This window comes from Ambystoma mexicanum, chromosome 11 (genome assembly GCF_040938575.1).
Source record: "Ambystoma mexicanum isolate Mex_15411 chromosome 11, UKY_AmexF1_1, whole genome shotgun sequence".
NCBI classification, from domain to species: Eukaryota; Metazoa; Chordata; class Amphibia; order Caudata; family Ambystomatidae; genus Ambystoma; species Ambystoma mexicanum.
This window is the reverse complement of record NC_090934.1, coordinates 467,832,846-467,859,124: the sequence shown is the minus strand read 5'-3', so window position 1 is coordinate 467,859,124 and position 26,279 is coordinate 467,832,846. Positions and strand designations below refer to the sequence as shown.

General features: G+C 50.3%; 1 protein-coding gene across 1 annotated transcript in view; it reads right to left on the bottom strand.

Moving 5' to 3' along the window:
• LOC138505007 (protein LDOC1-like) overlaps window positions 1-26,279 on the bottom strand; it is a 62,187-nt gene that overhangs the window by 11,870 nt on the left and 24,038 nt on the right. The window contains exon 2 of the mRNA XM_069625364.1: window positions 15,653-15,722. Within this exon, the coding sequence (XP_069481465.1) occupies window positions 15,653-15,722 (70 nt within the window). The remainder of the gene's footprint in view (window positions 1-15,652; window positions 15,723-26,279) is intronic.

The window sequence follows — 26,279 nt, the reverse complement described above, 5'->3', positions numbered from 1 at the left end:
TGGGGATGTCAGTGTTGGCAGCTACGCCTTTGGTGGTTACGGATGCAGGGTCACACTCCGCGACATCTGATCCTGTTCCTGGGCCAGCAGATCAGAGGGGGAATGCAGTCCTGCAGCCTCAGGCAGTGCCGGCACAGCAAGGCGCAGTTCGCCTTGCCCCAGACAGGTGTGGTGCCCGCCGACGTGGTGGCCGTACGCCACCTGGCAATACCGCATGGGAGCAATCCATTTACCGTATGGCAACCCAACAGGCTGCATCATCCGAGATGATGGCTCAGGCCATGGATAGGGTGGCCACTTCCATTGTCCCCCCTGAAAGGCTGATGGAGCGACTAGAGCAGGCAACCGACTCCATCTGCCAGTCACACAGGGAGGACATGTTGGGGTCCAACAGGGACAGGCGGGCGGCACTGGCGACTCTGCAGGAGGCCATCTCCATTGAGTCCCAGGGCCACAGGGAAGCCCTCAGGCAGGAGCTCCTTCACCTCAGGACGACTCTTGTTGAGCTTGAGGCTTCAACACACCAAAGGACAGAACAGCAGCTGGAGCGTCTCACCCGTACGCTCTCAGCTGAGATGCAGGCAACGAGGGCGGAGGTCCGGGCATCCCGTGAGTTGTTGCATGGGGACCTCCGCACACTCATCCTCCAGAACCAGACCTACCACACCCGCATGCTTGCAGCCATGGAGGTGCAGACTAGGGCCTTGCGTGGGCTGCCTCCCATAGTGCAACCACCTCCGGATGCAGATGCACAGGGTGATAATAGCGACAGCAGTGATACTCCCACAATAGGGTAGCCGTGTGGGCCATGAGCCCATGGAGGTGTTTTATTTTCACAGGATCCACGCAGGTGGGTTCTGGTGTGCATCCTGTCCTTGGACCTCCTGGGAGGCCTCCCCAACCCCTCCGGGCCCATCAATGGCCATTTTTTATTTTTTTTTTTATTTTTATTTTTTTTTTTATTTTAATTTTTATTTATTTTATTCCCTATTTTTTGGGACGATTTGTTGGCTTCCGTGGTTCCTGTGGGCATACGCTGCATTGTGGCTGGGCACATGCAGGCATGTAATGTATTTGGTTCAGATGCTTGGGTTTGAGTCACACACACCCCTCCTGCTTCCCGTTTCCATGGGCTTGCAAAGGGTGTGCCCAAGTGACAGTGAATTACACAGTGACATTGGACTCCCATGAGCTGTGTGGGCAGTCTGTAGTCAATACTGTGTATACATTCCTAGTGCATATTGCTGTTGTGTTGTACACTGCATGTTACATTGATGTGTAACTCATCTTCTGTGTCTACCTCCCAATTTGCAGGTCCCTTCCTCATGTCTACACAAGGACCTCTAGTCTGGAGATGGGGTCCATGTTGGCAGCAGTGCACCTACAACTCTACATGGCGCCAACACTGCACAGTTGGTAGTGGTGGGAGTGCAGGCATTTCCAGGTGGTGAGACTACTAATATTTCACATTTGTGATGTCATGTTAATGGTAGTACGTGCTCAAGTTTGTTGTTGGTCCGGCATTACTGTGAGCATTTCAGGTGTTGCAAGTTTCTAATAGGGACACTGTACATGGTGACACTAGTGTCATGTTGTGGGGATTACTTTGTTTACCTGCAAATAGCATGACATGGCACGGTGTGTCGTGTGGCGGTGCTGGGGTTGGGTTGGCTGACATGGCACTGTCCTCTTGTTGCATTTAGTAAGTGGGTATTCATTTTAGCTGCTTGAATGTGTAACTTCACAAAACTGCATTGGTGGTGTCTGTGTGGGTAGGGATGCACACATTGTGACACTTCCAGGTGAACAATCTCAGGCTGATATGGTATTCACGGTTCATTCTCCAGACATTCAGGATCAGTGTCAGGTTGAGTCATCATTGATTGTCAGATGGAATGTGCCAGGGCAGTGTGCACTCCACAGGGGTGTGATTTCTATGTGAAGTAATTAGCCACTAGCTGTGTACAGGCTGCCTCCGCCCGTGCCCTTTCCCCTCCCATGCGCAGCGGCTGTGCATGTGGTTGGGGATGTGGGGCCACCACCATGTCCACGGCCAGGCCGCGGCATGTTGCAACGTTGTGCAGGACACATGCTGCCACTATGATCCTGCACACTACTGGGGGAGCGTACAACAGCTGGCCGCCAGAACGGTCAAGCGAGCGAAAGCGTGACTTTAGCACTCCGAATGTGCGCTCCACTATGCCCCGGGTTGTAATGTGGGCTGTGTTATATCTTACCTCGGGTGGCGTGGTGGGGTTCCGAATTGGCGTCATCATGTGGGGGCTGAGAGGGTAGGCACTGTCCCCTGTGGAGGTGATGATTGGTATCATTGGTGGGGTTGTGACCTTGCTCAGTATCTGACTTGCATGCATGTGCAGTGGCATTCATACTCACCAAGCAGCCATGTATCGCCATGCCGCCCAGCTTCTAGGTCCCGGCTTAGGGTCGATATTCGGTAAATGAAGCTGTCGTGGGTTGACCCGGGATAGTTTGCATATACTGAGGTGATGATTCCCTTGGCATTACATACTACCTGCACGTTGATGGAATGCCAGTGCTTGCGGTTCCTATAGATGTGCTCTGATGCCCTGGGGGGACGTAGAGCCACATGGGTGCAGTCGATGGCACCTAGCACTTTGGGGAATCGTGCCACACCGTAAAAATCCAGGGCGGCAGCATGCCTTTCTGCAGGTGTTCTGGGCAGGTATATGTGCCTGCGGACTGATGGCCGTGCAGTGATGATGTTCAAGACCTGATGTAGGCAGCGTGACTGGGTGGCCTGTGATACACCACCCACAATGGCACTTGTCCGCTGAAATGATCCAGTGGCTAAGAAGTGCAGTACATTGAGGACCTTCTCCAGGGGGCTGAGTGCTTGGGAGCACAGGGTGGGTGATGTGAGGTCATCCTCCCACTCACTCACCAGGTCCAGTATGATGTGTGGTGGAAACCTGTACCTCCCATGCACCTGGTCATCAGGCATCCCGGAAAGGCTGGTTCTGGGTGTGAATATTCTGGCCCTGACTATCCTCCTCCTCCTCCTTTGGTAGCCCACGCCAACTGCTGCTAGGAACGGTATGTTCATCCAGGGTCTGAGCTTGTTCTTTTGTTAGCACGCAAATTTATGCGTTGCGCGTGTTGTAGGCGAACGTGTGACCCGCGCACCCCTGAAATCCAGTACCCAGTCCAATAGCGTGTGGAAATTCCTGCGCACCCCGGGATACAGGTGCGCTGACGTACTTGCGTGTGTAAGTGTCCGCGCACCCCTGATATACACGTACATAGGCCAATCGCGTGTACGCGCACTTTTGTCCAATTACACACGATGACACTGACGTGCTGTCCAATTACACGCGATGACACTCTGACGTGCAGTCTTTCCACGTGTGCTCTGTCATCACGTGTCACAGACGCGTTTACGCGCTGAGGGTCTTTGGTCCAATAGAATCGCGTATGCGTGCTGACGCACTTACACGCTAAGGGCCTTTCCTCGATTTTCACGCTGACGTGCAGGATTTTCACGTGCCAAATCACTCTGTACCAAGCTGGCCACGCGTAAGCACACGGAAGACCACGCTCCTGCCCAGAAGGCCGAACTACTGCCCCCCAGAGCCCCGAGCATGCTCCCACCTGCTATCTGCTGCTGCCTGACTGCCTGCTGCCCACGTGCACTGCCATTTGCTGCCTGCACATCAGCCAGTGGGGCTGTTGCTGTGACCACCCCTGCTGGAACCGAAGACTCCCGACTGGAATTCCATCGCTCCACAGCCCAGCCCCAGGACCCAGTTGCCCACCCACTCCTGCCTCTGGGGTTGTTATGTCGGGGCAAACACCATCTGTGACCACTGACAACCCCCGGCCAGAGAGGCAGAGGGGCACCAGCTTCAGTGCCACCGACGTTGGTGTCCTGGTGGAGCAAGTCCTGGGGCAGTATGATGCCCTCTTCGGAAGTTCCCGCGCCGACAAGGAAGGACGGACTCGGATCTGGACTGACATCGTGACTGCCATCAACGCGGAGGGGGTGGCAGTCCGGGACTTACAACATGTCAGGAAGCGCTGGGAGGACTTCAGGTCCAGGACCCTGAACAAGGCCCAGCGCCTCTTGAAGGCAGCAGATGCCAAGGGGCGCCGGGGCCACTTGTCGGAAGAACAGATGGGGGTCCTGGAACGCATATCCCCAGCGCTCCACGTCCAGGTCCTGGAGAAGCAGACCCGTCTGGAGTCGAGCGGTGAGTGTACATGCATCCTGATTGTGAGCAGTGCGTGTGGTGATAATTCGGTATTGTGCAGGTTGCACATCTGTTTGTATGGGGTCGAGTATGGGTGGGGGTGTACAGGGCCGTGGGGCTGACACATGCGAGGGCTGTGATGTGTGAGACATGGATGGTGCTTGTGTGTGTAGGCTTGCATAGCAAATGTAGTTGTGCGTGCACACATGTTTGGATGAATGTGTATGTAAGTAGACATGTCCGTCATGTCAGGCATGCATGTTGTTTTCGGCTGCATGTACGAGCACTGTGTACATGTGCATGTGTGTGTATTTGACAAGGGTGCAACAGTGATGCAACATGGATGCATGTGACAGCGGTATGTGGAAGCCTGATTGGCAGATGTGACATGGATGCCCGTCTGAACAGTGCGACACTTGGCAGAGGTGTAGACATGCATGCAAGTGTGGTGGTGTGTGTACATGTGTGGTGCACTTCCTGTGTTGCATGTGATGTCTGGCTCCCCTTTTGCTGCTCATGCTGTTGTATGTGTAGGGATGGTGGTGGCAGTTGCGATATGGCTGTGGTATGGCTCATGTGTGCGAGTTGCAATGACATGTGTGTTGGGGATTGTGATGACATGTCTGAGGTTTGCCAATGCCACTCATGTGCAACTGTCATGTGTGTATGTGTCCATTGTACAGTGCCCTGATGCCTGTGTTTTGTTTCTCCCTGTCTGCAGCGTCAACTGATGAAGAGGGCGGAGAAGGTGCTGTGGAGCACAGCGGCGGGGATCCGACCGCCAGCCGGAGAGGCAAGGCCCGGCTCCCCTCCCGTGTTGTCATCTCGTCGGGGAGTGAGGAGTCCGGTGCCACGTCCCAGGCCGCAGCTGCCGGGGGGAGGTCCAAGAGGCGGAGGTTGCAGTTGGACTCCTCGGCAGCAGAAGGGGCAGCTGGGACCCCACAGGGCCCAACAGGGGAAGATGGCACGGAGTCATCCAGGTTGGTGGGGGGTTTGGTGGAGGAGGAGGCCGTGCAAGCACCAGAGACGGGGTCTGGAAGTGGGGATCCCACTGGTGCTAGTGGTGCAGTGCAGGACCAGGGACAGGAGGCAGCACAGGCCGCCGCGGAGGTGCCTGTGTGCAATCCTGTCCCCGATCCTGTCCCTGCATCATCTTGCACCAACAGGGATGCCTACGTCCAGACCCGTTTTCAGGCAGGGGATGAGCTGACGTCAACTGGCCTTCCTCTGCCTGCGGACGTGGCCATCCAGGTCCGGGTTGAGCCTGTCCTGGCTGGTGTGGCGTTGCGTTAACGGGCCATGCGAGGTGACCTGCAGTCTTTTCATGAAGAGACTGCGAGTCATCTCGAATGGCTCGTTGACCACGTCAGCCTGCTGGGACAGGTCACCCAGGCCGGATTCCTCCGTCTGATGGGGCTTGCTCCGACCCCCTCCTCAACTGGACCCCCTACGCGCCAGTCGTCCTCTGTGCCATCTTCCCACCCATCAGTCACCTGGGTGCCCTGTGGAGCTGCCTCTGACGGTGCGGCCAGGCTGGTGGAGGAGGCATCCCTGCCACAGTCGGGAGTCGGAGGTCCAGCAGGGGTGGCCACATCAACAACTGCACCCCAGCCAGCGGAGGATGTGCAGGCAGCAGGAGGCAGTGCACGGGCAGAGGCAGAGCAGCAGCAGCAGCAACATGGTGGGAGACATGAAGGCTCGGGGCTTTCGACATCGGAGGGGCAGGCATCGGCCGGAGGGCAGGGGGACCCAGGACAGAGAGTGTCTTCCGTGTGGCAGCGGTTGGGCCACGCCATAGGTGCGGAGCGGCGGCGGGCGGAAGAGGCGCGGCTCACAATGGTCAGGGCGGAGAACTCCATGCGGAGGGCCCTGAGGCGGGCCGAGTGCCTCGAGGCAATCCGCAGGGGGTTGGAGGAGGACACGGCATCGTCCCTGCGGACCCTCGGGGCCACGGAACTGGACCGCCTCCGGGACATGGAACAGGAGTTCGATGATGCCCTGGCCCGGGACACCACGGAGTGAGCCGCTGGACTTGCCCGCCGCCTTTGTATATAGTTTCCTTTGTTTCTTATTATGATTTGGAGTCGACGGACACTGCTCCACTTTTTGTATATAGTTGATTTTTAGGTAGGTTTTTTAGTAGGTTTCCTTTGTTCAGTTGGGCTCATGGGCCCTTGGTAGTTTTTTACATAGTTCTTTGTTGCATGGAGATTTTTTTACATTTGACTTTGGACAACATTTTTTGGGATTCTGATTTGCATTTTTTGGTTTTTATACGGACAGCAAGCTTATTTTTTCTCATTCACATTGTAGCTTGTTTCCTTTCTTTAGCATTGTTTATTTTTTCCAATACAATTTTGTTTCCATACTTCACTGTGTGGTATCATCTCATTGGTTTCATGCATGTCATGTTGGGTGTTTTCCCATTCAATTGCAACCATTGTGTGTGACGGACATGGGTTCATTAGCTTCATGAACATTGGGGGTGTAACATGTAATTTCCATTTCCATGTGGGTGAATGGGTTACTTGGTAGGGCTTTTTGGCTGTGGAGACTGACCATTACGCACATGATTGGGGATTGTGAGGACCTGGTGGAGGGTGCCCCTGCACTGCTGGGGGGTGGGGGTGGTGGGAGACATGGGTGGGGGCCTGGTGGAGGATGCCCCTGCACTGCCGGGGGGTGGGGGTGGTGGGAGACATGAGTGGGGGCCTGGTGGGGGCTGCCCATGGTGGCAGGGGGGTGGGGCTGGTGGGAGACATGAGTGGGGGCCTGCTGGAGGCTGCCCCTGCACTGCTGTGGGGTGGGGGTGGTGGGAGACATGAGTGGGGGCCTGCTGGAGGGTGGCCATGGTGGCAGGGGGGTGGGGGTGGTGGGAGACATGAGTGGGGGCCTGGTGGAGGCTGCCCATGGTGGCAGTGGGGTGGGGGTGGTGGGAGACATGAGTGGGGGCCTGCTGGAGGCTGCCCCTGCACTGCTGGGGGGTGGGGGTGGTGGGAGACATGAGTGGGGGCCTGCTGGAGGGTGGCCATGGTGGCAGGGGGTGGGGTTGGTGGGAGACATGAGTGGGGGCCTGGTGGAGGCTGCCCCTGCACTCCTCGGGGGTGGGGGTGCAGGGAGACATGAGTGGGGGCCTGGTGGGGACTGCCCATGGTGGCAGGGGGGTGGGGGTGGTGGGAGACATGAGTGGGGGCCTGCTGGAGGGTGGCCATGGTGGCAGGGGGGTGGGGGTGGTGGGAGACATGAGTGGGGGCCTGGTGGAGGCTGCCCATGGTGGCAGGGTGGTGGGGGTGGTGGGAGACATGAGTGGGGGCGTGCTGGAGGCTGCCCCTGCACTGCTGGGGGGTGGGGGTGGTGGGAGACATGAGTGGGGGCCTGGTGGAGGGTGGCCATGGTGGCAGGGGGGTGGGGGTGTTGGGAGACATGAGTGGGGGCCTGGTGGAGGCTGCCCATGGTGGCAGGGGGGTGGGGGTGGTGGGAGACATGAGTGGGGGCCTGCTGGAGGCTGCCCCTGCACTGCTGGGGGGTGGGGGTGGTGGGAGACATGAGTGGGGGCCTGGAGGAGGCTGCCCATGGTGGCAGGGGAGTGGGGGTGGTGGGAGACATGGTTGGGGGCCTGGTGGAGGCTGCCCATGGTGGCAGGGGGGTGGGGGTGGTGGGAGACATGGGTGGGGGGCTGGTGGAGGATGCCCCTGCACTGCTGGGGGGTGGGGGTGGTGGGAGACATGAGTGAGGGCCTGGTGGGGGCTGCCCATGGTGGCAGGGGGGTGGGGGTGGTGGGAGACATTAGTGGGGGCCTGCTGGAGGGTGGCCATGGTGGCAGGGTGGTGGGGGTGGTGGGAGACATGAGTGGGGGCCTGGTGGAGGCTGCCCATGGTGGCAGTGGGGTGGGGGTGGTGGGAGACATGAGTGGGGGCCCGCTGGAGGCTGCCCCTGCACTGCTGGGGGGTGGGGGTGGTGGGAGACATGAGTGGGGGCCTGCTGGAGGGTGGCAATGGTGGCAGGGTGGTGGGGGTGGTGGGAGACATGAGTGGGGGCCTGGTGGAGGCTGCCCATGGTGGCAGTGGGGTGGGGGTGGTGGGAGACATGAGTGGGGGCCCGCTGGAGGCTGCCCCTGCACTGCTGGGGGGTGGGGGTGGTGGGAGACATGAGTGGGGGCCTGCTGGAGGGTGGCCATGGTGGCAGGGGGGTGGGGGTGGTGGGAGACATGAGTGGGGGCCTGGTGGAGGCTGCCCATGGTGGCAGTGGGGTGGGGGTGGTGGGAGACATGAGTGGGGGCCTGGTGGGGGCTGCACATGGTGGCAGGGGGGTGGGGGTGGTGGGAGACATGAGTGGGGGCCTGCTGGAGGGTGGCCATGGTGGCAGGGGGGTGGGGGTGGTGGGAGACATGAGTGGGGGCCTGGTGGAGGCTGCCCATGGTGGCAGGGTGGTAGGGGTGGTGGGAGACATGAGTGGGGGCCTGCTGGAGGCTGCCCCTGCACTGCTGGGGGGTGGGGGTGGTGGGAGACATGAGTGGGGGCCTGGTGGAGGGTGGCCATGGTGGCAGGGGGGTGGGGGTGGTGGGAGACATGAGTGGGGGCCTGGTGGAGGCTGCCCATGGTGGCGGGGGGGTGGTGGGAGACATGAGTGGGGGCCTGCTGGAGGCTGCCCCTGCACTGCTGGGGGGTGGGGGTGGTGGGAGACATGAGTGGGGGCCTGGTGAAGGCTGCCCATGGTGGCAGGGGGGTGGGGGTGGTGGGAGACATGTGTGGGGGGCTGGTGGAGGATGCCCCTGCACTGCTGGGGGGTGGGGGTGGTGGGAGACATGAGTGGGGGCCTGGTGGGGGCTGCCCATGGTGGCAGGGGGGTGGGGGTGGTGGGAGACATGAGTGGGGACCTGCTGGAGGCTGCCCCTGCACTGCTGGGGGGTGGGGGTGGTGGGAGACATGAGTGGGGGCCTGGTGGAGGGTGGCCATGGTGGCAGGGGGGTGGTGGGAGACATGAGTGAGGGCCTGCTGGAGGCTGCCCATGGTGGCAGGGGGGTGGGGGTGGTGGGAGACATGAGTGGGGGCCTGCTGGAGGCTGCCCCTGCACTCCTTGGGGGTGGGGGTGCAGGGAGACATGAGTGGGGGCCTGGTGGAGGCTGCCCATGGTGGCAGGGGGGTGGGGGTGGTGGGAGACATGAGTGGGGGCCTGGTGGGGGCTGCCCATGCTGGCAGGGTGGTGGGGATGGTGGGAGACATGGGTGGGGGCCTGCTGGCAGGTGCCCCACAGTGCTGGGGGGTGGGGGTGGTGGGAGACATGCATTGTTGATCAGTAGTGCAAGGTGACATGTGGGTTGGCTGGGGGGCATGCCCATGGTGGATGGGCTGCCTGCGGGACATGAGCAGGGGTGCAGGGTAGTCCCCCGTGGTGTGGGCTGCCTGCAGGGGCCGTGGAGGTTGTGGAGCGTACACCTGGGAGGACCCACACGGCCAATTCACGTGTAGTACTCCCCAGAACCCCTGAAATACACATTCCCTGCTGAAATCGCGTGTGCAACTTCCCGCGCACCCCTGAAATACATGTACCCTGCTCGCACTGGCCCATTCGCGTGTGGAACTTCCCGCGCACCCCTGAAATACACGTACCCTGATGGAATCGGGTGTGGAACTTCCCGCGCACCCATGTAATACACGTACCCTGCTCGCACTGGCCCATTCGCGTGTGGAACTTCCCGCGCACCCCTGAAATACACGTACCCTGCTCGCAATGGCCCATTCGCGTGTGGAACTTCCCGCGCACCCCTGAAATACACGTACCCTGATGGAATCGCGCGTGGAACTTCCCGCGCACCCATGTAATACATGTACCCTGCTCGCACTGGCCCATTCGCGTGTGGAACTTCCCGCGCACCCCTGAAATGCACGCACCCTGCAGAAATCGCGTGTGGAACTTCCCGCGCACCCCTGAAATACACGTACCCTGCTGAAATCGCGTGTGGAACTTCCCGCGCACCCCTGAAATACACGTACCCTTCTCGCACTGGCCCATTCGCGTGTGTAACTTCCCGCGCACCCCTGAAATACACGTACCCTGATGGAATCGCGTGTGGAACTTCCCGCGCACCCATGTAATACACGTACCCTGCTCGCAATGGCCCATTCCCGTGTGGAACTTCCCGCGCACCCCTGAAATGCACGTACCCTGCAGAAATCGCGTGTGGAACTTCCCGCGCACCCCTGAAATACACGTACCCTGCTGAAATCGCGTGTGGAACTTCCCGCGCACCCCTGAAATACACGTACCCTGCTTGCACGGGGCCAGTCGCGTGCGGAACTTCCCGCGCACCCCTGCAATACACGTTCCCCGCTTGGCGTTTGCTGTTTGCCAGCCCGGTGAACTGGTCCAGGGTTAGCGCAGCCCTTTGCGATGATTTTGCGATTTTGATGGCTTTTCCTTGAGCGAGGGCGTTCTTGGGGGCGTTACTGGCGCTGCTGCAGGGTCGCTGCAATTCTCTGCGCCACGGCTGGTTTGGAAGCCTAAAATCCATGAATACGCTGTGCGCGGAAATCGGTTTTAGCGCACGTGCGTGGCGCAGTCAATCGCACGCGGACACTCTGCGCCAGCCGCTTGCGACACTTTTCTGCGAAATTCTATGAATTACCCTGTTAGTCACCACTGTCGACGGAACTGAGATTGCTTTGGGTCCGGTAACGCACTCAGTGACAGACATAACACTTTTGTGCCAAGACGGACATCAGGAAGCCATTGTGTTTGATATAATCAAGGCTCCACAATTTCAAATAATTCTGGGAATGCCATGGCTAGAATCACACAATCCCTGCATCGACTGGCGTGCTAAGAGGCTGACCTTCTCAGTCGAATGTGCTCATACTTGTTATCAAACAAAAGAACCTTTGGTCAAGGAAGTGACAACAATCATGAGGCTAACTAACCCGCTACTTCTGGTATATCAAGACTATAAGGATGTCTTCCAAAGGATCAAGCTAACACTCTTCCTCCCCATAGATCGTACGACTGTCAGATCAACCTCATACCTGACGCACAGATTCCATGAGGTCGAATCTATGCACTCACCGAAACTGAAAATCTGCATTTAAAAAAGTATCTAGACAAGTACCTGGCTAATGGTTTTATCCGCCCGTCCAAGTCCCCGGCAGCCTCACCCTTATTCTTCGTGCCTAAGAAGGAAGGAGACCTTAGGACTTGCATCGATTACCGTGCATTGAACCAAGTCACTGTTAAAAACCGTTACCCCTTGCTGCTGATTCCTGAACTATTGGATCAAGTTAAAGATGCCCGAATTTATACCAAGTTAGATCTCCGAGGAGCATACCACCTGGTACGGATTAAGAAAGGAGATGAATGGAAGACCGCCTTCCGCACCAAATACGGGCTATTTGAATACCAAGTGATGCCCTTTGGCCTTTGTAACGCCCCAGCGGCGTTCCAGTATTTCATGAATGACGTCCTGCGAGAATTGATTGATGTGTGTGTCGTAGTATACATCGACGACATTCTGATATATTCCCCATCTGAACAAGAACATGTGAAACATGTCCGTGCTCTTCTGGACAAACTTCGTCAACACAGACTATTTGCAAAACTGGAAAAATGCTTCTTCCATGTTACTGAGGTAGAATTCCTTGGATTTTTCCTAACCCCTCATGGTGTACGCATGGATTTGCGGAAGGATGATGCCATCCTCAATTGGCCTTCTCCAACCTCAATTAAAAGAGTCCAGAGTATGCTCGGATTTGTGAACTTCTATCGTCGCTTCATTCCAGGCTTTTCGCAGCTAGTACATCTCATCACCTCTCTACTGCGAAAGAACAAATGTTTTCAATGGTCAGAGAAGGCAGAAAAAGCCTTGCAGGACTTAAAACAAAAATTCATCTCAGCTCCAATCCTGAAACACCCTTGTCCCGATCTACCGTACGTGGTAGAGACCGACGCTTCCAGTTTGGCAATGGGAGTGGTCCTCTCGCAAAAGGATCCTGAAACAGGTCAACTTCATCTGGTGGCCTTTTGGTCACGGAAATTCACGGAACCAGAGCTGAATTATGCCATTACAGACAAGTAACTTTTTGCCATCAAGGCGGCCTTCAGGGCTTGGCGGCATTATCTTTTAGGAGCAAGGCATACAATCACAGTGATCACTGATCACCGCAATCTACAGTACCTGAAGGTGGCGAAAGCACAATCATCCCGCCAACTCCGATGGGCATTATTTTTTGCTGAATTCGACTTTGTAATTACTTACCGACCTGGTTGTCGAAATAGCAAGGCAGATGCCCTATCTCGTGTAGGGGTAGACAAGGAATCCACCAACCCCGACCCATCATCCCCGTAGAAGAGATCTAAGGAATTACAACGTCTCTAACCTTAGATGACATCCATGAGGAAATCACACATCAAATGGATACCAACACTCTGAGGGATTGGCCAACCCAAAGTGCTCACCACTCAGTCTCAAACCAATTACCATATTTTCAGGGATGTCTCTACCTGCCCAGCAAAGAACTTCAGGAAAAGCCCATCTCAAATGACCACGAATCACTGATAGAAGGTCATCCTGGGATCGCTAAGACCAAAGCCAAGATCAAGCAACAATTTTGGTGGCCAACATGGCGTAAGGACATCAAGCAGTTTGTGCTATCCTGTGGAGTTTGTGCACAAAACAAGGCCCAAAAGAAGAGATCACCAGGTCAACTGCAACCACTGGATATTCAGCCTTGGCATACATTGTCTCTTGATTTTATAAATGACCTTCCTCCTTGTAATGGGTTCAACACAATTTTGGTGGTGGTGGACTTGTTTTCAAAAATGGCCCATTTCATCCCACTGAATGGCTTACCCTCAGCTTCAATCCTGGCTAAATAATTCTTAGAACAGATAGTCCCAATACACGGATTCTCTTCCATCCTGATTTCAGATCATGGCAGCCAATTTATCTCACGATTTTGGAAAAAGTGCTGCAAGTTAGCTCAAATCGATGTAAGACTTTCCACAAGCCACCATCCCCAAACTGATGGTCAGACGGAGAGGACCAAACAGACTTTGGAGCAATACCTCAGATGTATGTTACACCAAATGGAAAGCTGTTGGAAAGATGTTTTATGGATAACCGAATATGCCTATAACAATTTTCTAAACTCCAGCATTCTATACCATTTATGGGATGCATCCACGAACCTCTAATCTTGACCCGCCTCAACCTCTGGAAATGCCAGCAGTAAGAAGTTTGCACAATACTGTTACTCAAGCCTTTAAACAAGCAACTGACCATCTGAGACAAGCTAAAGAAAGATAAAAGAAATCAGCAGACATGCATAGAAATGAAGCTCCAAGGTATCAAATTGGAGATGAAGTGTGGTTGGCGTCAAAGCACATACCAATTAAAGGAATCTGCACCTTCAATCCCAGATATGTAGGTCCATACACCATTAAGGCCATCTTCAACCCGGTAGCTGTGAAATTGGACTTAGCTCCACACATGAGGATTCATCCCTGTTATATAGTGAGCCAGAGACTATAAGGTAGGGTAACAAATGAGGTTTATTATACAGCTCACCGAGGCTCTGTAGGTTAACTTCAAGGCACTTTAATACAGTTCGAAAGGCAAAAACAAGGATTCTGTGCCCCTCCTTCACTGAAAGGCAGACTGCAATGAGTGAACCCAGAATTACAGCAGCACTTCAAACAAAACGCTGTTCATAGGTTGAAAACCATGGGTACAGCTGTCCCTTGAAATAAATGCAGTTCGTAAGGTTGGCTGCCGTACTTTGCAAATAAAATGCCATTCTTTAAAGTGAAAACAAAGATTGCAGCTGTCTCTTGAGAAAAATGCAGTTCATAAGGATTAGGGCGTTTTTCCTCTGCACGCCCGTCAAAACAAACAATTGTTTACCGCTCTGCCGGCTTGGGTCGAATCACCCAATAAACAAAACTCCCTGAAGCCCCTTTTCACCTCCTTTCCAGCTCCTTTTCCATCTGGCGCTTTCCTTCCTTCCGCAGACGGGCTGGCCTGCAGGGCAGATAAGGCGCCCACCGGAGGGTGTTCCTTTTCTCACTAGTAAGCCCACCAGTACTGGGGACTGGCCTTGTTCCACTCCATGCCTCTGCCGTCTGTCTCCTTCCATTCCTAAAAACCGAGAGAGAGCTGGAGTCGTTTTGTGAGCCTTTTAACCTGCATGCCCCTCCTCCTTGGAAATTAACGTTGGGTGTTCCCATCCCCAGTGTTATCACACCTGATGCTAATTCTCCTCCCTGCTTAATTCTTGTGGAGTGAGTTTTAGTGTTAAACCCTGACTGTGGAAGTCCACCTGAATAGGGAAATGCGGTTTTTCGTCTCCTTTGCCTGATTTCTTTTCCCCTTTTCTGGCTTTTATACTGATGAGGTCTTTGTTGAGGCATTCTGGGATATGTAGTCCGTGTCTCTGTTTGCTCATTTCCCTCATATTTAACATTATTTTGTCCTGTGTGATGACTGGCTTATACCCCTCCAGACTGTTCAGTTCCGTATATTCATCCCTTGTTAGGGCGGCCGCTACTGATTACCTATCACAATCCCGTGTTTCATGTCTCCCTTTAAAAACCAGTGCAACCTGGGACCCGAGTACAGAAACCACCGAAAACATATCACAGTCGACGGAGAACCTGAATTTGAAGTTAAGGAGATCCTGGACTCAAAATTATCAAATCAAAACTATTTTATCTAATAGACTGGAAAGGATATAGACCACATGAAAGATTGTGGGAACCTGGTGAACACATTCATGCTCCACAGTTGTTGAAAAGGTTTCATCATAATCACCCGAACAAACGGGGACCAATGGGAGAACCCACCGTTAGGGGGGCTTTAGGGGGCAGTGCTGTCATGGTGCATGCTTCAAAACCACTGGAACTGATGGGCCCACCCCAGTCACTGGAACCCATAAGGGCTTATCTAGCCCCAAAGGAGTGTCCTAGAACCTCCTGGACATAGTCCTGGCACCGTTGGCACCAGGCTCATAATATGTGTTGAACTGCTTGGGACTACTTACTCAGCCTAGTGAGGCTGAACCTTTCTGCATAACCAGCGTGTGGCTGAGGGACTACTTTACCTGAAGGGCTGGGTGTGGTAAAGGGACTACTTTACCTGGAACTACTTGCAAGGCTATTTAAGCCACACCTTGCAGACAGAACACGCTTCGCGTTATTCTGCACTCCTGCAGTGTAACGCTCACCGTGTCTGCTAAGTCCTCGAACTTCTACAGCCACGCCTGTTCTGAGATTCCAATCCATCGGTACCTGAGAGAAGAAAGAGAAGAGAATAGGAGTTAGTACAGCAACAAAGACCTTACCTGCAGTACTTCATCCAATCGGTCGCACCTTCAGCTGATCTCCAAACCGTCGCCATTGCAGAGAAGAAGGTATCTGCACCAGCATCCAATACTCACCCGGGGTAGGCATTCTTCCGGAATACATGGGGGTGGTTCTTCTCATCGCCGTCCTGGAGCAGCGCCACGCCTGCAAAGAAAGAAAAGAAAGAGCAAGTTAGTCGCACATGAAAAATAACAGTTACTCAGACAATACTCACCTGAAGGAAATCTGCTCAGCATCTTAGGAAGAGTCATTCTTCATCTGAAATCCGCACAAGACCACGCCTGAAAGAAAAGACCAAACACGTTTAAAACTTGGGCAACAAGGACTTTAAGCACCTAAACCAAGCATCCATTGGCATAGAGACTTACCTGCTTAATCCAGCTATTCCAGACTCAGCCACAGCCAAACTGGATCAGTGAAGTAGCTAGGTCTGGGCAAAGACTGTGCTTACTGCGCCCCTGCTAGAGATTGCAGGACGGAGAGCCTACCCCACAAAACTCCAAGGTGAGACAGAAGAGGAGCAGGGCATCAGGAGGTGAAAGGAGGTGGGATCAAGCCAGCCCCACTCAGTAGCTAATATCTTGTTTTGACATTGCAGACAAATGCGTCCTGGGGTGATATCAAGGGAGAAGATGCGAGCAAGCATCATCATTCAAGCAGTACCACGCCAGTGCAGACATCATTCGTGCAGCTACGGGCTACGCCCCCGTGGAGACCAGGTGAGCGTGACAGAATTTACCAACTGTATATGTTGATGGTTGTGCTTTTCACATTGAAAATGACAGTAATAAATAGTTGGTATCAGGTATAGGAAATGTCTGGTCGAGATGTGAAGGTATTCCTAGTATAGGGATGGAATTGGAGTTAGGAGTAGTCAGGTAGTGGAATTGGCAGCAATTATAAAGCAATTACTACTGCAGTTGATAATAAATTCAGTGCAATCATGCTGGTGACTGATTCTGATTATGTACGGAATAGCTTTGTGGAATATTTGCCTGGCTGGAAAGCAAGAAGCATGCTTACATATAATAAAAAGCCCCTCAAGCATGGAAAAATGATACAGGCTATAGACAAATTAGTGTTAGAGAATGATTAAACAATTTATTGGAGGCTCCAAAAGAGGTAGAACAACCAGTAGTGCAATGGAGTTAGGATACACCAAATCAAGATCAAGATCTCATGGTTGGTACCCCTTTCATTCAGAGGGCTAATTTTACACCATGCACATGATGCAATAACTGCAGGATACAGAGGTTCACAAAAAACTTTAGAGCTACAGAAAGATTATGCTTATTGGACACATATGTCCCAAGATGTGGAATTATATACTAGAGGGTGCCTAGTATGTGCCCAATTTAAACCCGCTTCACCAATGCATAGAGCTCCACTGATGAAAAGAAGCTTAACCCTTTCATGGTCAGATTTGCAAATAGACTATGTAGGGCCTGTAAAAAGGTTGAATAGGGGGAACGTTTATATTTTAAGTGTGGTTTGTTTGATGTCAAAATGGATAGAGTGTATTCCTGCACCAGACTGTAGTGCACACAATGCAGCTACATTACTGGTAAACCATATATTTTCAAGATTTGGGTTACCACAAAGAATAGAATCAGATAGAGAAAGTCAAATTTAATGAGTAAAGTATGGCAGATACTGGGGTGAAAAGAAAACTGCATATTGCATACCGACCTGCCTCTTCTGGGAATGTTGAATGTTGCAACAGATCTGTTGTGGAGATATTAAAGAAATTTGTGGCAGAGGCAGGTTCCATCTAGGATTTACGATTACCCTTGCTTTTGATGGCAATCAGATCAATTCCTGCCAAAGCAACAGGTATCAGCCCTCATGAGGTGTTAACAGGAAGGGAAATGGTACTGCCACAACATTTATTATACAGGACACATGAACAGACACTTGTAAGCATCTACGGTTCATGAAGAAGTGGAAAAACTGAGGAAGCATTTACAACATGCATTTGTGTTTGTGCAGCGAAATTTAGAAAGGGCTGCCGACAGTGCAATATTATATTATGATAGAAAGACATCTGTGAAAGAGTGTAGTGCAGGGGATCAGGTATATAAATTCCATTTTGGAAAAGGTAAACATAAAAATTCAAAATTTTTGGCAGCCTGGCATGGGCTTTTTCAAATTGTAGATAAGGTGTCTCCAGTAGTCTACAAAATATTGAAGACAGAGGGTGAAACGGTAACAGAGCAATTTGTTCATGTCAATCAAATCAAGCTCTGTCATCCCAAACATGCAATCAGGAGACTTGCGCAAGTACAAGCAGCTTAAGTGCCCTGAAAACATGGAAGGGAAGACACGGTGGCTGTGTTCATAATATCACACATCATAGAATTAAATATTGTTGTGGTCCCTATTATAGAGATACATGTAAATGAAAATACCATGGGTGATAAACATTGACATAAGAGGCTGAAGCAGGTTGAATTATTATGGTACAGGTACAATATTGAAATATTTTGATGTATAATGGTGTTTTATGTATATGTTTGTTTTCTCTCTAACATGTGCTTAGTTTCAGCGGAGGAAATCAGAATGTTTTGGACAATTTCTTTTTTATGATAGAAAGGGTGAAATTGGTATTGCGCTATGTACAGCCTGTCTCTTTTCTATTTGATTTAGAACGACTAATATATATTTTTAGGTCGGTGGTCGCAGGACCGGAGGACACAAGAGATGACAGATTCCTGGAGTCCACCGGATGAAGGTCAAGTAATGCCTCCGGACCGAAATATGGAGGTGAAGACAAAGTAACCGGGACGCCCAAAGAGATGACTTCTCTGGAAAAGAATACAAGGGTGAATTTTACTTTTATTATGATTGAGCAGTGATGTATTATGAAAAATTTCAATGTTCATTTTATTGAGTTGCAATCACATCCTTGTATCCCATAGAAAGTATATGTAGATGTTCCCTGTTGACCAGCCACAACCCCTAGTAGGATTTCTTATTTTGTCATGTGTCCTGGTGTCACTCAGGATGAATATTTAATATAAAGGCAATGTTTTTTATGAATTATGTTGAGATATGTCCGTTGATGTCTGTTGTACTCCCTGTTTTAAGGACTTGTTATTAAAACAGCTTTAACTTTTGCCAACTTCTTGAGTCGGTCTGATTATTGATGTTTCAGTAAGATCTGCATTCCCATCCATCTCAGATACTGTTACCTCATCTTGTCCGGGGTCACTAAAGTTCCGTTATTCAGGGAATTGTGTGTGGTTTAAGGGTCTCATTTCCAGAAACTAACCAATTTAAAAATAAATCCTTTTCCAGTTATTTTTAATGTTGGTGTGCATTAACTGCTCACTGCAAATAAGTACAGAAAAACAGGCCTGTGTTTGTCCATTAAACCACCCAGCACAATTTCCTGGTTATAGTCTGTCTGCCCAAGTGAGAGAGGGTTTGCCCAGACATTGATGCTTTGCTTGCTGTGCCACAGGAAGCCAAGGTTCACCTCACTGATGAGCCCCAACAATGCTGAAATATGTTAGGGTGTCACCTGTGTTTCTCTGTCGAGAGGACATGACCTGGCAGTTCGGGCTTGACTTCTCCCATTGGTGCATTGGCTTGTCCCCTTCTGCAGTACCACAGATGTGCTAAAACACAGGGGTGAAGGTTGCCAGGAGCAGTGCAAGTTGTTAATATGTATTCTAAACCTTCCACCCATCACATATTTACTTGTATTCTGTCCATTAAAAGCCAGACAACCACAGGCCAGGCAGTCCACATCTCCTGTATGCCATAGCTGAATGAATCCATACAATTCAATCATGTATGTATTCATGTATTTGTATTTCTGTGCCACCTTTGTCAACCCAGTTCTTTCGCCAGGGGTGTAGCAGTATGCTGGCTTTACTGGAAGCACTCTTTTACAAGAAAGAAGCTGGAATTGGCACGTTGGGGACAATGATGAACCAGTCCTTTACATTGTTGGCGCGTTTTATTCTTGACTTTTTAACTAGGATACATACCTTTTGAAAATAAGGAAAATACATAAAATTATCAACTTCCCTAGGTAAAGAAACACAATGTACTAGTATTACCAAAAGTAAATCATGTGTAGTATTTCTTATGGACAGCGGAGTAGGACATACAAAGGCCATGTTTGATCTAATGATGATAACAAGTTGTCAGCAGATTGTATATATTGCACGGCATGCTACTGCAATAAGTCAGTTAAAAAGACACATACATTATCTGCAAACCTTTTCATGGAAGTTCCTTTTAATACCATACCTCACACACTCCCCTCTTGCCTATGTTTTAAATTAAAATGAACTTTTGCCAAGTTGTTTACTATTTTACTGTTATTTTTCATATTGTGTACTTACATGGTCCTACATTGGAGAAGGATTTGACGTGTGGGCTAAACGTATATCCATGGAACGTCATTGTGTGATTGTGCAAGTATGGCTCATATACCTTAAAAGAAAATTTGATTCCTCTGAGAAATTTTCTGAGAGATTTTCCACTGAGACTAGCTCCTTTGTTACACTGTAGCACCTGGTCAACCAATCTGCTGATCCTTTATATTGGGCTTGAGAATAAGGCTACCGAGTACCAAATTCAGATTTGACCGCTTGCTCTGGGAAAATGTATATTCTGTTTTTGAACATAAAACAAAGTCTACATAATGAAAAGTAAACTAGAATCAACTGCCTGCAAAAGAGAGACAATTACCTTTTTGCTGCCCTAAAATATATCAAAGTTAATATTATTAGCTGCATAAAGCTCAAATCTACAAATGTTGGGAAGCCAATGCTCATATTTGACATATTATTAAACAAAACCCACAAAAAACATTACATTTTTGTGTTGGAATTGATCTTAATGTGTGAATGAGTTAATAGTATTTTGTGACTTGTTTGTGTATTAATGGTGTATGTGTGCTTGCATGCTGTTTGCATGGGAATGTCATAGTTTAATATGAAATAATGTGTGGGCTTATAACATAATCATTCATTGTGAGTTAATATGGTGTGTGGGGAATGCGTTAAAATGTAATGTGCATTCATGATAAAGCAGTCATAATATGTGTTATTAGTGTCTTAACTGGCATTTGGGTGCAGCCAGTCTAGCCATTTCTTACTGTGGCATGGCATATTTCTCCGGGCATCTATAATGAAGTAAGGATCATAAGTGTTATTACGTGGCCAGACTAGCACTCTGGTGCAGCCAGTATAGCCATTTCTCACTGTGGCTTGACATTTTTTTGCTGGGCATCTATGATAAAGCAATAATGATAATTGTAATTAGCTGGCTAGATTGGCCTTTGGGGTCAGCCAGTCTAGCCTTTTCCTACTGGGGCATTGTATATTTTTCTGGGCATCTATGATAAAGTAAGTATGACAAGTGTTGTTTTGTGCTTAGACTGCCCTACATTGTGCAGCCAGCTTGGACATATTTTCTTATTTTGGCATTGTATTTTTTAAAGCAAATCATCTGATTAATTAAAGCATTAATGCTACTGTTCACTGTTGGTGGCTTTCATCTATTGGATTTTTGAATTGGAGTTAACCCACAAAATAAATTGCAAACGCTCAGGATTTTTACCAAACGTTTCACAGAAAATGTGCTGTAGAATGCACCATTTTGACCCATTATTCAAACCTGTATCTTGGCGGAATACCCATGAATCCCCTATGGCAAATGTTTATGCCCCTTCAATATAAAAATTCACATGTTTTGCTGGCATTTTTGGGCAAAGACACCTTTATGAACTTTATTACATTGTTTGGGTTGTGGGGTATTTTAGCACAAGTAGGCATGCAGACTGGTGCCATGACTCGGATACAGAACCAGGTTTAGGTCCCTGATCACCCGAGTATCACCTTAATTTCTGGACCTTTTCTGAGTAAACAAACCCCTGTTCTGCGAACCACACTCCTACCATTTGTCTATTTTCCTTCAGTCCATTTTCCTTCTTTTGCAGTCTACAGACCAATCCCAGAGTAGAGGATTTCCTGCAATCAGAGCTGCCTGCTGTACCTGTGCGCGGCTGCCGGACCAAGTAGTAAGGTAAGAACTTAAGTATTAGTCGGGCGCACTGACTTTGCCAGCTTGTAGCTTGAGGGGAGGGCTCCTATTCTGTGAGGGAGAAAACTCTGGAATTGGGAGGCAGGCCACAATGGGGAACCCCATGTGGGAGATCCCAGTCAGAGCCACAGTTTAGGCCCAGGGAGTCAACAGACCTGTTGGGGGTGCGTTGTGTATGCAGACGGACTGGGTCCCCCCTCTTGTAATAACAGGCAGGTCACATGGAACAGTTGTAACACAATGAAGTGTTACAACATCTTTGTAAAAACCAGGATCAGATTTATTACAGGAAGATGAGTAAGCTTTTTGCTAGCACGATAAATTGGACACACTAGACTAGCTAGGGTGGGGGACACCAGGGGAGAAAGGGAAGAGTTGGTGAAGGGGGCCGGTAGAGATGGTGAGTGTAAAAAGAGAGGGGCAGGTGCAGAGACACGGGGAGACAAACACAGAGATACAAGGGGGGGGCAGAAACAGAGACACAAGGGGGACAGTGAAGCATAGAGGGACAGGGAGGCACAGAGAGGCAGGCAGGGGGTCATAGATTGAGAGGCCAGGAAAGAGAAGCAGGGAAAGAAGAGACAAAGAGACCAGGAGACCCACTAGTGGAAAAATAGAGCAAGGTTGTGGAGGAAGGGAACCAGGGAGAAGGATAAGGGCAGACCAGGGGAAGGGTACCTCCCAGAAGGGCCTCTGCAGGCTCTGCAGCCTTTGCCCCAACCCACATCCACACACCACACCGCGAGCAGCCAAGGAAAAAAGAGAGCCCCTAGTCCTTTCTCCATAGGCTTATATAAGGTTGCAGGCCCACAACATGTGGTTGCCAGGGGAGATGAGGTTCAGGGTGGGTACCCAGTTTCAAGTAGCTTGCTCTCACCCCCCTCCCCACAATGGGGAAAACTCAGAGGCAGCCCCCCAATCCAGGAACACAACATGTGATTGCCAGGGAAGGTGAAACTAGGCAACTAGTCTGTTTGCTTAGTTGTCAGGGACAAGTTGTGTCGCTCCACCCCCTGCAAGCCAGTTAGGGAGGGGAGATGGGCAGCACGTTTTCCGGTATTCTGTGTGAATCCCAGGTCATGGGGTTGCAAGTTGAAGGGTAATTGTAGGGTACGGTGCAGGGCATTTGGGAGTTGCTTATTGCACTGAGTTTACCTTGGTGAGTCAGGATAATTACAGGGTGTGCTTGCTAGAGCCCCCCACCCATGATGGATACAAGTGGATTGACAGGGTATAAAAAGCAGGCCAACTGTCACTGGGTACTTGAAGAGGGTCTCAGCTCTAAGAGGCTGCTGAACAGGTTTTACGACAGGGGAGTTGACAGGCCTTTGGGAGGAATGATAAAATACAATTCAGAGAATACTAATACATAATTGTCAAATAACATTCACTCTAACTAATGTGCAACACAACCAGACCCACTAACATCACCAGTCACTCCATCCATACTAAACTCATACAAATCTAAAGTGCATACTTCAAATACAAAAGTGATCTCAAAAATACACTAAAAGTGCATAAACATCAGCAAAACACTTGCACAAAATGTTATAGCACCATGAATCAATTCTGGTCAGTAACGGGTACTGTACTACTAGAAGATAAAGTGTCCAGAAAATGGAGACCTTAATATGTCATATTAACTGACAGTTAGATAAAAACAGAAATAGACCAATCAAAGAACCGACTTTTTTCTTTCCATCTTCATAATTGAGTTAATTGCGTGGAAAGTCATCAGGGTAAACTGAGGTCTGAAGTCTTCAGTGATAAATGGTACTGGGAAGTTGCACACTCTATATACCAGTCTTGACCTGGCACCTAAACAAAAGAGCAGAAATTACTGATCTCATACCAATCAATTCAATGGGTTCAGTAAATACCTGAGTAACGCTATATCAATGGGCGTTAAAGCAAGGTGAAATGACCTAATGGCGAGAGAATTCACCTACACGCGGTCAAAAGCAAAAAATGGGCTGACCTGCAGGGCATAGAAACTGAATCAATGAAGTTCCAGCCCAATGTACATTGTAAGAGAGCGAAAAACAATTAAAAATATCCCATGGATGGTCTGGAAAATAACGGTATAGAATCAAATTCACAGCCACCAAAGATCAGTCAGAATCTAATAATACCACACGACATAGGGTGGAAAGGGATTGCTTCAATTGCATTATAAGTTATACAATCTGAGAACAAGCAACACATGGAAGGTTAACACCGTTCTACTAATGTGGCAAAACCCCGTGGGCCTAATTAAGAGAAATAAGAATCTCAAAAAGATGGTATAGATTGATAATGAACAGACATGAACAGTCTGAAATGGTGCCTGGATTATGTATTACAATCAGAGTAGAGCGGAAATTCCATCAAATTACACTTACTCTGCCGTGAGCCGAATTCAAATGTGTAAAACAGTGGGTCAGTCACATAATGTTAAACCGAACCCTGCAAAACCAAGCGTAACTCCTGGAAAGGCTCACCCTGCCAGAAAAAAGCACAGAAACAAACAAAAAATGCAGGTGTTGAATATGTATGAGGTCCAAGTAAAATACAAGAACTATTACTAAACATCACGTTAAGAACAAAAGACAGTAGCACTCAAATATCACCGATAAACTGGGCAAGTGAAAAAATGATGAAGACCGAAGACACTTACTGGCTAAATCAGTATCAACAGAGGCGTAGTTTAAAGTTGAACCGTGATGTGTCCAATCCCATAATTAAAGGGAAATTCACAAGAGATGAGGAGGCCGCTGCAGACGTATTTCAAGTCCGCTATTCATAGTGTCTAATAAATAAATAAACCCATGGGCAAAAGTCCCATCACTCGATTGGACGACCAGAGAATTCAAACAGTAACATAATGCGCGACATATCACCAGCAAGGATGTGTGCACATAACGTAACAGAGTGTCTTTAAAAGATGCATGCAATGATGGAACACATGCTATAGGGAAACGACCACACCCTCATAAAGGCGGCAAGAGTAATCAGCCCGTGTAGAGTATGGGCCATACAACGTATATCTCAGTTGTCAAAGACAAACGTGTGCACAAGTTCCCGTGATACAAAAATGAAAGATGGGTGCACAACAAGTATAACACCGTAAATGTGTTAAACATACCCAGTGGTGGAAATGGAAAAAATGTGGTGGGGGATCCCACAAGACCCGGGTGGGGGAGGAGTTGGGGAAGAGGGGGCGTGGTCTAGAGGGGGCGGGGTTAGTAGTGACCAGGCGATCAGATAAATACTTTAAAAAAAAAGAAGAAAAAAAAAGCACCCACAAAGGCAACATTGCCTTTTACCACAGGGCTTTAAGTGGGACGGGGCCTGCCGGTGCTCAGCCCCGGTAGGCTCCGAAATTCAATTTGAGGCAGGGCCCTGTGGGGCCCACTGATCTCCCCTGCCAGACCCGGCCACTACACGAAAAGGATTTTTTTCTGAAGCCTCAAGCTCTCGCTCGTGTGCGAAAGCTTCAGGCTCCAGAAAAAAATGCCTTTCAGCCATAATGGTGGCGCCGCACCTGCGAGGCATCCCTTTAAGCAGGAGATGCCCGTGGGCCGGTGCCACCATTGTGGAGAGAAACGTGAGGCCGCTGGAAGCTGAGGCCGTTTTCCTGAAGATTGAAACTCTGTGAGTTTCAGTCTTCAGGAAAACAGCCTCAGCTTCCAGCGGCCTCACCCTTTCAGCCTTAATGGTGACGCTGCCCCTCCCCAGCTGCCGAGGGGAAGCGTCACCATTAAGGCTGAATAGGCGAGGCGCTGTTCCTTGCCAGGCAAGCCTATAGAAAGTAAATGCAGAGATCAGCACCCTCTCCCCCATGGGAGAGGGTGTTGATCAATACAAAAGGATGCCTGGCAGGGGTGCCAGTTGCCCATTGAGCCGGGCTCTTCCGGGGGGCGTGGCCTAATGGGCCAGCAGGACGCCTGCAGTTAGGCCAGGCCCCCTTGATGAGCCTTGGCTCATTTTGTTGTGCCAAAAAAAGAAGAAAAAAAAAAAGCCCGCGAGGGCAGCATTGCCTTTTATGCGGCTCTGGCACTGGTGTGTAAAGCACAATGCTCGCTACATGTACAACTGATTCCTTTCAGTTGTACATGTAGTGAGCATTGTGCATTACACATCAGTGCCAAAGCCACGGTAAACGGCAATGCTGCCTTCGCGGACGCTTTTTTTTTTTTCTTTATTTTTTCCTGCGCGGTTCATGGGCTTGGGCGGCTGACTCTGGCCGGATCCCGAGATCCGGCTACACATCTGGTGCTGGATCTCGGATCCTCCGAGAGCCGGCCCAATGACCAGCACTGAACCGTGTGCTCTACCGGTAATCTGTGAAAAGTCAGGTACTTACCGAAAGCAAGCGCCCAACTCGTGTCCAGTATGAGAGTGAAAGCAACCTCTCAGAAATAAAAGAGGGACTGGTAAAGGTCGATGCGCCGGCTCAATATAAGCCGTAAAGCATCATGGTATCAGTCGGATGGAAAAGCAAGCTGAAGCATAATGCGAGCGGCCATGTTAAAAAGGTGAAAACAAACACACAAGTGTATTGTGGACCTGAACGCTAGAAGGACTGGAAAAGCAAAAATAATATACGAGATGATTCCTGGTAACATAATGGAATAAACCAAAACATTTTTTTAAACATAC